Here is a 13421-nt window from a genome sequence, read left to right on the forward strand (position 1 = left end):
AGTGCTAGCCAATAGAAGGAGTGTTACATAGTGATGTCACAATGTTTCAGGCAGTAAAGCCTGATAGTGATAGTGTAATATAATGTAATCTCATGTCATGTTCACATCTCCTCTCTGATCTCCTTTAAAATCAATTTTAGATTAATGTAATCTCATGTCTAACCTGATCTCAAAATTATTCCTGGTACATTATAAAGCTGTTTCATTTAATTTAGAAAATACAGAAGCAGAAGAAAAATGTTTCTACAAATCATGCTTGCGTTTAACTCATTACAGGAAGGCTACGCAGAGAAAATGATGTGTTGTTGTTCGGGGTCAACACAGATGCTACTAACTAACCAGAATACAAAACACATTCTTAATCTGATTCAAGATTGTTTTCTGTTTACGCAAAAATATTCTGATAAAAATCAGCCCCAGACCATCTCTGGTAAGTAATTGATTCCACATGGGATTCAATGAAATACCTCCATATGTTGAGTCACTTGCTGGTAATTATGTGAGGAAGACAAATCCACTCTGATCGGGTTGGTTTCTGGCACTTAGTCAAGGTAAAAAAGAGGATTTTTCAGGAGTTAGTCAGACTCGCTGGAAGCGTGATGTGTGTCTAACGTCAGTAGGGAAAAAAAGTGGGGTATTACGTGTGCAAAGTTTGATTTCATCTAGTCACACCAGCAACATCCAACTGAACATTTCTCATCAAACTTTATCAAAGGGTCATCATCATGCAACCGAGACAATGTCTGTGCTTTTTATTCGTGTCCCTCTCTACTTCCTCTTGTGTGTCTCTAGCTGCTAAACATAGCACCATTACACACAACCATCATGCAATGATGCAATAATAAAAATTACTTTTGGCCTAAAATGTAGAAAGCCTGATGTCTTAAACCACGAGTCCTTGGTTCAACTTTATGTCTGTCTGTATTTGACAAATGGAGCAATGCACTTTCATTGTGATGGAATTTTTCTGTCATGCTAGACTTTTTAAAAGAAGATAATGTGACATTCTCTCTCTATTAAATCATTTGATCTTGTACTCGCCTACTAATAGAACTAACCAGCATACATATGTAATTAATTAATTTCTGCCACCCCTTTTCCATATGATGTGATCTAAACTGTTTTTCAAATTTGTGTTTCACATTTCTGCGAATGCACATACACGCAACATCTCACAACAGTATTATTACACAAATAAGTTATGATTAACCAGGCAGTTGCTAGAAGACTATTTAACTTTTTGTAAACATCTGCTCCAATTCAGCTTGGTCCAGTCAGCAGAAAAACATGTGAAACTGCATTTCCCTCCTGTTTTGAATCCTTGTTTGAACTGTGTAGTCCACAGTGTTTATAGTGTAAACACACGGCATCTGTTTTTAACAGGGACTATAGTCTGAAGCAACCTCAAAGCTGAGGTCTTCGGATAAATGAACAGGGGGAACCCATAAGAATGCAGCAGCCCTTAAAAGGCTCCTGACTTAACATATTTACATTCAGTACTTAATTACCCAGAATAACCTGTGACGGTACTGGCAGCCGAGCAGTTAAATTAAGAGAAATCCTGACTGCCGAGCTACTACGCCACATACTTTCCTCAGAAAAGGAATGCTGCTGGAAGTCATACAGAGGGAGGAGGGGGTCGCTGTTTTTTCTCAGTCAATGCACATTTTTGAATACCTAGAGTAGACTTGACCATAAAGGAGTTTACTCACAGGGGAGGGTCAGCAGCACTCAGGGGAGTTTGACTTCCTTTTAAAACCCTTTCTCTTGTAACAAATGAACTGACTTCGTCCAGATACGTTTTGTAAAGTAAGCAAAAGCAGTAGCCAGCTAATATCTATCTTCTATTTCTGGCTTCCCCCCATAGCCCCCCACCCCCTTCCCAGACTGACGTCAGCAGAAAGTTATTTTCATGAATGGAGGGGGCGGTCACGAGGAATCGGTGACGTGAGTGCTTGCGGAAGCAGAGCGTGGAATGTTGGTACATTGTTGTTGTTTTGTAGTTAATTCAGTACGAGGATCCTCGGCTGGCTGGACGCTCTATCCCCGCTGTGTCAACTCAGTCCTCCGCCTCCATCCGAAACCCGCTCCGCCACTTTTTACTCATCACGGTCCACAGATATCTGCGTCCACAGAGGTGAGTTTATGTTTTTTTCCCTTAGTAAGATGTTTTGAATTCACTTTTTTTTAAATTGCTGAAGTTTTCCCGGTGACATATTGGAGCACGCAGACAGGATTATGATGGCCACACGCGCCCGTCACGTAGGATACGTTTATGTTATGAAAGTTGATGTTGACTTGTAGATTGTTTCAGGCGCGTGGACACGTGTTGTAGAGTAACATAACACAATGCCCATAGGTCTCAGAGATCCGTGTAGTCGCGTGGATGAGCTAAATTGGGAAAATACGTTTAAAAACACAACATAAGAAAATCATAATAACAGTTGAAACAATTGCTTATTTTGTTGCTTCCGTGTGTGACTTTTATGTGCCGAGTTTTTATCTGAATCAGCCTGGTAGGCCTACACACTACATATTTAAAAAGAAGTCAAATGGATTAATTAACTAAATTAGTGAAACTGTGTAGGGCACCCTTTTATACAAATTAAACAACAAATATCTGAAGCATGCACGGAAAAAGTTTTTTTAACCTTTTAAAAAATATTAATATCAATCATTTAATATAAATACATCTGACTTTAATTTCCCGAGGTAAATTAATGTTAGTTACAACGGTAGCCTTTTGTGTTAGAGTCAGTCTACTGTTTACAAAACGCTCTTTTAAAAAAAAAAGTGATTTTTGTTTGTTTATTTATGTCCTATAGCTTACATAGCCTACAAGTCACTCGATTGAGATTTAGTTTTGCGAAAGGAAGTTAAATGAACTGTTGCTTTTATACTTGTTCATATAAAACACTCACACCCCTTTTTCAATTCTGCTACTCTTGCTCATTTCAACGCGGGTTTAATTTAGACTGCTATAGTGCAACATACCAGCCTACTTTTGACATTGGAAACAACACGTGGTCTGCATTTTAGACATGTGGGACAAAGGGCACGATGAGGAGGGAGACCACCGGGGCTGGGTGGCCTCCTCAGGAGAAACCAGCAGTCAATACACAGCAGGGGCTGCACACATTTCCACAAACAATAAATCACTCTGGAAGAAGGAAGCTTTATCTTATCTGTGTTTCTGGTAACTACATCTTTATGGTTGAACACAAGGAGCCTTTTGATATGAGTACAATTTTATTTTTGCACAATTAACTTATAACAGTACTACAATACGCCATACATATTTAATAACCCAATTTTATCTCAGAAAGAATACTTCCTGACTGTCTTGTAAACCTACACTTTCATTTGGGCTGTTAATTTATAGAGAAAATTGGACTTGTCAGATTGTATGGCAATTGTGATTAGAATTTGGAAAATATTTGTCTTTGAGCAATTTGTGTCACTTAGATGGTGACAGACTTCATATCTGAGAGTCCTTTGTGATTCACTGTTGTTTTGGGTGGGTGCTTCAGACCGGCAGTGGCAGTGGGTGCACTCCTCTCCCCTGTCATGAGGTTAACATGTGGTTTAATCACCAAAGTGATGATGTCTTTTATAGATGGAGAAAAAACCCTGGCTGACTCACAGTACCACATTGTGTGTGACAGTATAGCACATGGGGAGAAATTCCCCTTCAAAACATAGGATAAAGCATATTAGTCATCACATATACAATTTCTGTTTTGGTCTGGTCAGTAGTGATGAAAGCGTATGCAAAATGTGCCTGTGGTTGAGTGTTGTGAAAGTGAAATAGCTGTGGTTTGTGATGCTATGACTCACAGGGTTCACTTCACCATGATGTGTTTTTGCTCTTCTCACTGGAAAAAACATGTCATGTTTAGATTATTGACTTTAGAAGCCAGTGTTTTTATTCCCATCTGAACATGCCAAACAGAGTGCATGCAGGCAATAACAGACGAGTGTGTGGACGGGCTGTGGTGCTCCGTCCAAAGTGACTCCCTGACAGTTATACGGTGTCTGAGACTGCTCACTCTGCCACCCACTGTGATCCTGCCTATCGCCGCTTTTCTGTCACTGACCCAATCTCACCCCGCTGCTTTCACCTCATTATGCACAGAGGTGTGGCAAGTGCCAGGATTACTCATTTATTTATTTATTTTTGTGGGGTTGTCGTGTTATTTGGGAATTCCTTGATTTGTTTCACTTGCGGATTCAATTGTTGATGTGTTTCCTTTGGTAACTTCCTGATTACACCGTGACTCAAGTTGGTAGTTAAACACAAACACTTTGTAGCTCCACGGCATTTAGAATGTATGCGTTGCTGTCACGTCCTGTCTGTCTATCTGCACGTGTTTTGAAGGAGAATCGCTGAAATCCTGATCGTGCTTTTATGGTCAAAAAGTCTTGTTTTGCTTTGATTTATCTTTTTGGGGAGTAAGGGGTGTGATCTGATACAGCTCTAACACTTTCCTATTATTCACACATTGTTCGTGTCCAGGTCGTTTTGGACAGGTACGTCCTTGTTTTTGTGCATGCTTGACATTTTTTTTACTCCCAACGTCCTTGGTTGGGAGAGTTTCTTTGCTCAGACATTTTGCGAGTTCTCCTCCCTTTTCCGCACAACAGTTCTGGTGTTAAAGCCAGTTATTTCCAAGGTTCTCTGTACTTTTCCTTCCTCCTGTGAAACAACGGGATTTTCCAGGAAACGTCAGATGGAGAGGGTGTGATTCCCTGCCGCTGGTCGTCGCGTTTCCCAGTAAACAGCATGACTCACTGCTCAGCTATGCTCTCCATTTCCTTCACATAATATCCCACCAAATGTGCTGCGCTGGAGAAAGAGCAGAGAGCAGAGCGCAGCAGTCTGTGGAGAACTCTCCCCTCCTCCCTGAGAAAAAGGCAAGAGCTTTCTCAGAGGAGTGTATCAGACTGTCAAGGGCAACAACATGTCTGCTTTCTGCTTAACCTGCTCCCTAGTTAAAACAAAAAGGGAAGATAAACAATGAGTCCAGACAAGCCAGCTCTGCATTTATCACTGCAGCATGAGCACACTTTGATATGCTGTTTATTTTAGGAGGAGGCCGGGCCTCACCGTTACCTTCTGTCACTCAAGTGCAGCCTTGAACTTGACCAGATGCCTGACTTTGAAAACAGCATAAACAGAGCACAAGTGGTAGAAAGGTCAATTATCTGACTCAAATGCAGACTCCGGTGTTTACGATACAATACTTAATCAATTTGCTTTGTAAGAGTTGTTTTCCTCTGACCCGTGTAAAGAATAGTTTTTGCCTAGTTCTGTGTTTTTAAAATCTTGGCAACCCAAATAACAAAAACATCATCATGTGGAAAACACCATTTCCACATCAGATAACACACATCGTAACCAACACATGTGTGTGTGTATAGCCTTCGTAAGGAACACCCAGTTGAGTTGTGTCATCCCTTAGCGGCTTTATTCGGCCTTTTTGTGCCACTTTTCCAGAACTTACTGATGACATTAACTTGATGAGGACATTTGTGGTTATTAGTCATCAGAGGATTGCCTTCAGGAATGAGACATTGTCGGTTGTATGAGAAAGAAAGAAAAAGAAAAATGGAAGATAGTGTGTGAGTGAAGCTGAGTCCTGACTTCCACATGTGTGCACACTGATTTGTTCGGGCAAGTGGACGATGTGAGACACTGGTGAATTCCAGACATTTTGTACATTTCGCAGCCGTTGTTTTACAAGTGGGATAGTCTGAACTCCACCCCCGCTGTAGCCGAGTGCATCGCAGGACAGATTCAGACCCAAGGATCCTTCTTCAGGAAAGATATGCATGTGAGGGTTTGCACATGTGTGTTCACTCAGGAATGTGGTTTTTGTTCTCTACCCGCCATCTGTTGCTTTTCTTTGAGGCATTTTCCCAGACTCCTTTTCTTACCCTTGTGAGAGTTGTTTTCTTGACTATATCAAGAAGCTGTCACTTGTTGTGATGTATGCATGTCCTTTCTGAATGGCAACATTATAAACAGTGGATTTGGCTGCGTAATATAATTGCTGTCTTAAAGAAATGTTGGTTTCTCATGCCTTTTTGAGTTGCAAAAACATCAGCACTAAAGAATTCCAGGGAAACAACCTGGCCTCTTGCTTGATGCTGGGGGCCTCTTGTGTGCAGACGGGGGGGGGGGGGGGGGGGGGGGGGGGGGGGACATTACTTTTCCATGATCTCTGAAAGGGATATACCCAGGGACTCCTTCTGATGCAATACCACATAAGGCTGTTGTGGCCAACTTTCTGCCGAGGAATGTTGTATTGCAGTTATTCATCTTTATCTGATGCGTTGGAAAAATCTCAATTATGCAATCTTTGCAAAAATGTATGAAGGACACCAGAGAGAGCAGCAGATGTTCCCCTTAATGTCTAAACACGAGTGTATGCGGCTCTGGGTTTTGCTGTTTGGTTTCCACATGTAGTCTCATCTGTTATTGAGGTTCATCTGCACGAGACAAAAACACTTTCTCTAGACAGATATGTAGAATATAAGCTATACAAGTCTCGTCAAAGAGGGTGTTTTTCATGTCGATTGCACTTTTTCCGGCAATCCACATCTGCATATCAAAAGCCGAAAAGTCCTGTATTAGCAATACACCCATTATAGGATGTACAAATGTTATAAACATCCCAAAAAGAGCAGCCACACCCAGAGTACTTTCTCCCATGAAAGCTGCAGCCAACAGGACTGCAAAGGAATATTCGCCCTCTGAGGTGTCACCTATCGCATGCTCAGTTAATTTGTTTAGTTGGCAGAAATGTGTGTCAGCACTGAGGGCTAAATATATCCTGCCAGAGTTAAATAAGGGCATGGAGCGGCTCAGGAAAGCCCAGTGTAAGAGGATCCACCCGGCGAGACACAGGCCCAAATCCACACACTGCATTGTCTCACATGCAGCAAAAATACATCAGTGACTATAAAGGAAAGTATTCCTCTGTGACACTCTATCTTCCGGAATGTTCCACATGCGTATCAACTACACTGTAAAGATCAGCATAACTGTAAATGTTATGCTGACGTCAGTTTTAAAGTGCGCCGAGGAGGCAGAGTTGCTGGAGACACCATATTAGGGGAATAAACAATCCGAGTTACACTGGATTCCCCAGGATAAACAGATGGATGAACTGGAACTGTTTGTACAGCGGATGCCTTTTAAGTTGTCAGCACAAGTTAGTGCTTCTCATTTGTACTATGAATAGGCCGTGTTGTGGTTATGAATGAGACTTGTTTACCCTTTTGGTGACCATGTGACTCACACTCACACTCCCACGCCCATTTGCAGGGCGTTTCCATGGCAGCAGTCGAGCATGGAACAGTGCACTTGTAGTCAGGCTGGTCCGCAGGTCCTGAAATGGAGCCTGGGGGGAGGATGTGTGCCTCTCACAGGATCACAGCCCGGCGCTCTTTCACTCTTGTTGACCACGAGAGCAGTCCGGAAAGCATGTGGCTCACTGTAATGAGTACAGAGAGGCTTTTCTTAAAACACGGACAAAGCCCGGAGAGCGTCAGCACAGAGCAGGATGAGGAGAGAGGCTGCCTGTTTCTAGTCTCTCTCTACTGAAAGACATTGTCAGGGCACTCCTCCCTCAACAAGTAAACACAGTCGCTTTGGTGTAATGGTGCCGTGCTGCCCCCTGCTGTCACCTGAGGCCCTAACATGCAAACATAATATTGACATGACATCATCCTAGGAATGTTGTTGTTAACTTTGAAAGTGCATGTGTAGGGCATGTGCCAAGTTGAACATATAAAAATAAAATGTGTGGGACAGTATTCAGATCTGTTACTTAGGTCGGAAGTATTAATAACTATCACTGATTCATAAAGATGTGAGTAGCTTTTATTGAGGCCTTTTCCTGTAGTGGTCGGCAAAGGCTAAAACCCCAAAGTCCACATTGAAACTCCTCAGTTGGACTCCTTTGTCTACTTCTGTAACATAATGACATCACTTATTAACACTTGCGCTTCTATTGGCTAGCACTCCAACAAATTGTATGTGATACATTTCCAAAACATCTCTAAGTTATTGACCAATCACAAGAGTGCCGGCAAGCTAACCAATCAAAGCAGACTGGCTTCTGGTTTCAGACAGAGGGTGAAAAGAGGTGCTGCAGCACAGGCAGTGCATTAAAGCATGGGAACGTGTCATAGTGGTGGCACTATGTGACATATATTGTATTTGAACTTAAATGAACACTTTGTTTTTCTTTCCTCATAGTGTGTCTTCTGTGAGATTCTGGCCTGTTGTCCGCATGCAGGGAATGACGACTCAGTTTAAGGCGAGCAAAGCTTTAAAGGTAAGTGTTTGAGAAGTTTGAGAAACGTGGACCTGCTAAAAGCTCCGACCTGTTCTTCATCCAGTGCTCTGTCCTGCAGGTCAAGAAGGAGGGGGAGAATGCCCCGGCGGTCAGCGACGACGAGTTGGTGGCCATGACGGTGCGGGAACTCAACCAGCACCTGCGTGGGCTCACCAAGGATGATGTAGCGAAGCTGAAGCAGCGGCGAAGGACCCTGAAGAACCGGGGCTACGCCGCCAGCTGTCGCATCAAACGCGTCAGTCAGAAGGAGCAGCTGGAGAGACAAAAGATAGATCTCCAGCACGAGGTGAACAAGCTCGCCCGCGAGAACACCAGCATGAAGTTGGAGCTTGATTCCTTGCGAGCCAAGTACGAGGCCCTGCAGTGTTTCGCCCGATCCGTGACCCGCGGGCCCCTGTTGCCGGGCAAGGTGCAGAACACCAGCGTCATCACCATCGTCAAGTCCGCCCACCGCAACAACTCCAGCCCCAATCCGTACTCCACCGTGTCCTAGTGTTGACAGGACTGGGCTCTTCTCCTCCTGCCTGGTCCTTTCCGGTTCTGACCCGGCCTGAACCCACTCGCCCTGCACTGAGAGGACGCTCAGTAGTTAGACTATGGGGTGGAATGGGGTGGCAAAGCTTGATGTGATGTTATGCTGCAATCACAACTCTGTCTCTCTCTTTATGTCTCTTGTACACATTGTCTGTGCACTGTGCAACCCCCCCCCCCGACCCCCCAGCACCGGCAGGGCCCCTGTGACCCTTCCTCCATGACTGTAAGCAGAGATTTTTCTTTTTACTCCAGTGTGGAAAAGTATTTCACATGCCTTAATGTGGCGGCAAAGGCCCTGCTCGTATATTATTAACCAACACTTGAGATGTAAGCAGTTTATGTGACAGAAAGCTATTTGCAAAGCCAATGCCAAATCATATGTTAATGTGGAAGTGCCTCAATGTAAGATGAGCCTTTGAAGCCGTTGCCTTAAAAAGGACCCATAAGTGATCCTACACAATTATTATAGAGTTCTTACACGGATACTAACACAAAGAGGATTTTTCGATGTATCGCAAGCTAAACACTTTGTATTTTTCCCATGTCTATAATTCCTTATAAAAATAATTATGTAATGCGTTATAATAATCTTATAGCCCTGTACAATTATAGTTAAAAGCACTTATTCAAAATGCTTCATAACTTCATAATTGCTGGTCACTTATTCGTTTTTTTTTGTATCATGCCTTGTGATAATACTTCATATAGTATATGATTATAATGCATTATTGCACTTATAATACCCTATGAACATTGTCAAAAACAGTGAGTGACTAGTAGTTATAAAGTTATACCTGACCTCCTAAGTCATTATAGTCATATGCAGTTTCATAAAGGCCTCTACTCGTGATGCGCTATTGTTCATATTTCGGTCTTGGTTACACAAAGTATTACACATGTTTACTTGGTGGTCAATACCCTCTCTAGTATGTGAGACATCAGCAGTAGGTACACTACAGTAAAGGCTTTCATACTAGTGCTGTGGTCTAACTTTGGAGTTTTGATGTAACACTTTTCATTTGTGTTTGAAACTTTCGTAAGGCCAGAATTTCTATGTAAGCCTTTGCTGGATGAAAGACTCCTTTTGTTAGATATTTTTTAAAAGACCAGTGTTTCTTACTGTTTCTCCTATAGCCCACTGAAAAGGTTAATCCATCACATCCACAGGGTGTCGACATCAGGTGTAAACAATACGCTTCTCAAGAGGCGAATCTGATGCACCTTGAGTTTGCTGTCATTGAAGCTCACCCATGGAACACTTGGCGTGCTGGCAGTTTGGTTTAGAAATGATTTCGATTTGTCTGAGGGCCTGAGGTGAGGTGTGTATGGATAGGGTGTTTGATGCAGGTGCTGGGCGTGATTCGATTGGTATATGGTGACCTACCACTGGAGAATTTAAAGAACTGAATACTTATTTCCCCCAAATTGGAATGTATTTATGATTATGCAGTTATATTTGGTAACAGAACATTTGGAATTGAAACGTGATTTGCTTGGATTAGAAATGTCATCCAATTTCCATCATTATTTAGCACTTCAAACTGTTAAGATGCAGTATGAACAGATCACAGGGCAACTGATTCCTAGAGTTGGAGTTGAAAGAAAAAAGATTGAGTTAGTTGGTAGGAGATTAAATATGTGACCATTTACTGCCAGTCAAGCCTTATTGAACTATTGGCTCTGAGATGTACGCCACAGCACGTACTGGGTGATGGTCGGCCTCTTCCCTTTACATGAAACTCTTTGGTATGTTATCCATGTTAGATGTAGTGAAATGAGAGCGGTCCCTTCAAGTGAAACGCAATTCAATTGACTTCCTTTATGTTACAGACTACCAAAAGCTCCCACTGCCTTCTTTGTCACGGAACATCGAGATCTCCGTCCAAATAGAAACCATTCCTACTGCTGGTGTTGATATCTCTGAAGTCCTAGCTATTAACCTTGCTTTTGACACACTCTTCTGCAAGAGAACTCCTGACGCCCGTCTCTAGAAACAGAGGTGTCATGACAACTAAATGCAGCAACACCTTCCTTCTGTTGTAATTTTTTGAAATATTTAAGTATGAAATTCACTTGAATTAAAGCCGTCCTTACCAAGAATCCATTCCTAAGTTGGAGTGAAGTCCATAGAGATTGTTCACGTCAGGATTTTCTCTTTGCCAAGAGGACATGACCGTTTTCCCCTGTTCCAGCTGCAAAGAACATCAAGGGGAACTTTGCTGCTGTACAACCTGCTGTGATTTCGAAGCAGGGGCAATGCTGTGCTCTTACTATTTTTGTATTTTCACTTGATTTCTATTTTAATACATCCTATGTTCTTTTTCTGATACTTAGTTTATATGCATATACAGTATATATGAAAATATATATATTACATATTTTTCTATATTTATGTATTTTACTATCCTGGGAGTGGTGTGATTATGTAATCTTTCTTAAGACGTCAAATTATTTTGATGCTGACCGTCATCGGCCACATTTAGAATGAGATAACTATTTGAATAACTTAAAGTCTTCTTTGTGAGTTTTTATACCACATAATTACGTCTTGGTCAGCACATTTTTTCATTCGTCTCATTCTGAAATTGGACAGAGCATGACTAGGGTTACATACAGGCTGCTGCTTTGACCTTTTTGAATATGTTCTATTGTTATGAACAATTCAAAATGTAAGAGATAGGTTGGAACTCAAACTAGCTTAACAAAATGTACCATACATTTTATTTAGCGAATACATTTTCTTTAACGTAGTACACAATTCAACAATCATTGGTCTGATGTGATCAGATACATTTTCTTTTTTATAAATGATGACAATTTATTCAATTTGGGCCTTTCAGGGTCCATTAGTTTAAGAATAAATGAGAATAATGTATTAAGTCAAAATAAAATGCGCTCTTATTTTGAGTATTAACCTGGATGTAAACCTAGTCAGACGTTCTGGCCGCAAAGACGATAAACTTTTCTGAGGACATTTTGTCAACAGTTTAAAAGAATGATGGTGGTAAAGATTTTGTAGTCTTGATGAAACCTTACTGAAAATGAATTCCAAAGCTGCTAGAGACTGTTCACCCAGACCTTTTCACGAATTATATTTGAGTTGAGGTTACAAAAGGTTTCACCGTGTTTATATAATACAGCTTGAAGATTTTTCACACTTGTTACAGTGGCCTCTTGTGGTAAAGTTTAGAACACAGTGCTGTAAAATGATGCATTGTTTAATTTGAGCACATATCACTGTATTTTGATCTGCTTTTAGGCAGCACACCCTAAAGAAGTGCTCAGCTATTCTTCAAAGTAATGTTATATTTCCGTACCGTGCCATAATAAGACAAACCTCTATCCGGGTGAATTAAGTACTTAATGTTTATCTTACATCCAGTGTGACTCAGCAGAGGTCCATTCAACCTTTGGGTATTTTACCACACCAAATATTCTCCAGATATAATAATTTACACGTTCAACAAGCCCCATTTTTCCCGCTTAAATAAAAGAAGACGTGTAAATAATTGTAGAAGTTTCTGGGAGAAAAGAGGTATAAGCGTTACCTACCGTGGGTGTTTCTTTCTTCGTACAGTTGAAGAGATGGCAGCTTGTTATACAGTACCTAGGAGCTGTTTAAGAAATTGTTGGTTATTTTAAATTTGTATATGAACTATAGCAATGCATATGTATGTATGGAAATGAGGTGTCTTGTATATTGTTAATTTGGTGTTCACGTTTTAAATGCATTTCCATGAAAACACATGTCCTTGATTACATAAGCTGCCACAAACAAGCTTTTGCCAGTCCTACAAGCTACAGTATTTAATTGTAGACGTGTCGAAAGTCAGTTTTAGTATTGTTGAGGTTTTGAGTATAAATTCAGAAAAAGCTCAAGGAATGGATAATAGGGTTGTGGGTTAAATGTTAATTCAACGGCAGCAATTCTACGTTACGTTTTTTACTTTGTAATGGATTTCCTTGTTCTAATCTCATAGCATCATGTTGAAGCTAAAACAAAGACAGAAATATAAAAGGCAGTATAAACTGAGTATGTACCCATCACACCTTTTCACTAGTCTGCTCATATACAGTATATTTTATATTTATTTCATTGAATTGTGTAATTTTATTAAAAAGAACACCTAAATTATTTTTATTTTAACATTCATTTATTAATGTTTTCTCAATGAACTACCCTCATGTACAAATAAAGTCTGTATTTGTTTCTGCTCTGATTTAAAGTATTGTAAATTATTCCTATAAATAAGTCTGCCGTGTGGGTTTTTTGTACCTTGAAATAAAGCTTTTTCCTCGTAAAGAAGTGCAGATCAACCAAGTTACACAAGAAATGTGTTAAATTCTGTACGAGTGCCACAAAAGACACACAAGTCAACTATTTCTTATCTTTTCAAATGTGTACCCGCCTGTAAATTAATTCCTGCTTTCCCAGAAAGACGGCACACAAAGGTATGGAAAACAAAACTATGACTGATATAAAAAATTGGTCTCCAATAAGTTATGTACTTAGAAAGCTAT

The 13421-nt window shown here is 40.8% G+C and overlaps 1 protein-coding gene across 1 annotated transcript; it reads left to right on the top strand.

Annotated features, from left to right (window-relative positions):
- Positions 1-1975: 1975 nt before the first annotated feature.
- Positions 1976-13190, top strand: mafk (v-maf avian musculoaponeurotic fibrosarcoma oncogene homolog K). Its single transcript, XM_034089495.1, is given in 4 exon segments — positions 1976-2029; positions 2031-2137; positions 8267-8345; positions 8425-13190. Coding segments are annotated over 4 exon segments (675 nt in total). The 3' UTR covers positions 8860-13190.
- The last annotated feature ends 231 nt before the right edge of the window (positions 13191-13421 follow it).

This window comes from Pseudochaenichthys georgianus, chromosome 8 (assembly GCF_902827115.2).
Source record: "Pseudochaenichthys georgianus chromosome 8, fPseGeo1.2, whole genome shotgun sequence".
In the NCBI taxonomy this organism is placed as follows: domain Eukaryota; kingdom Metazoa; phylum Chordata; class Actinopteri; order Perciformes; family Channichthyidae; genus Pseudochaenichthys; species Pseudochaenichthys georgianus.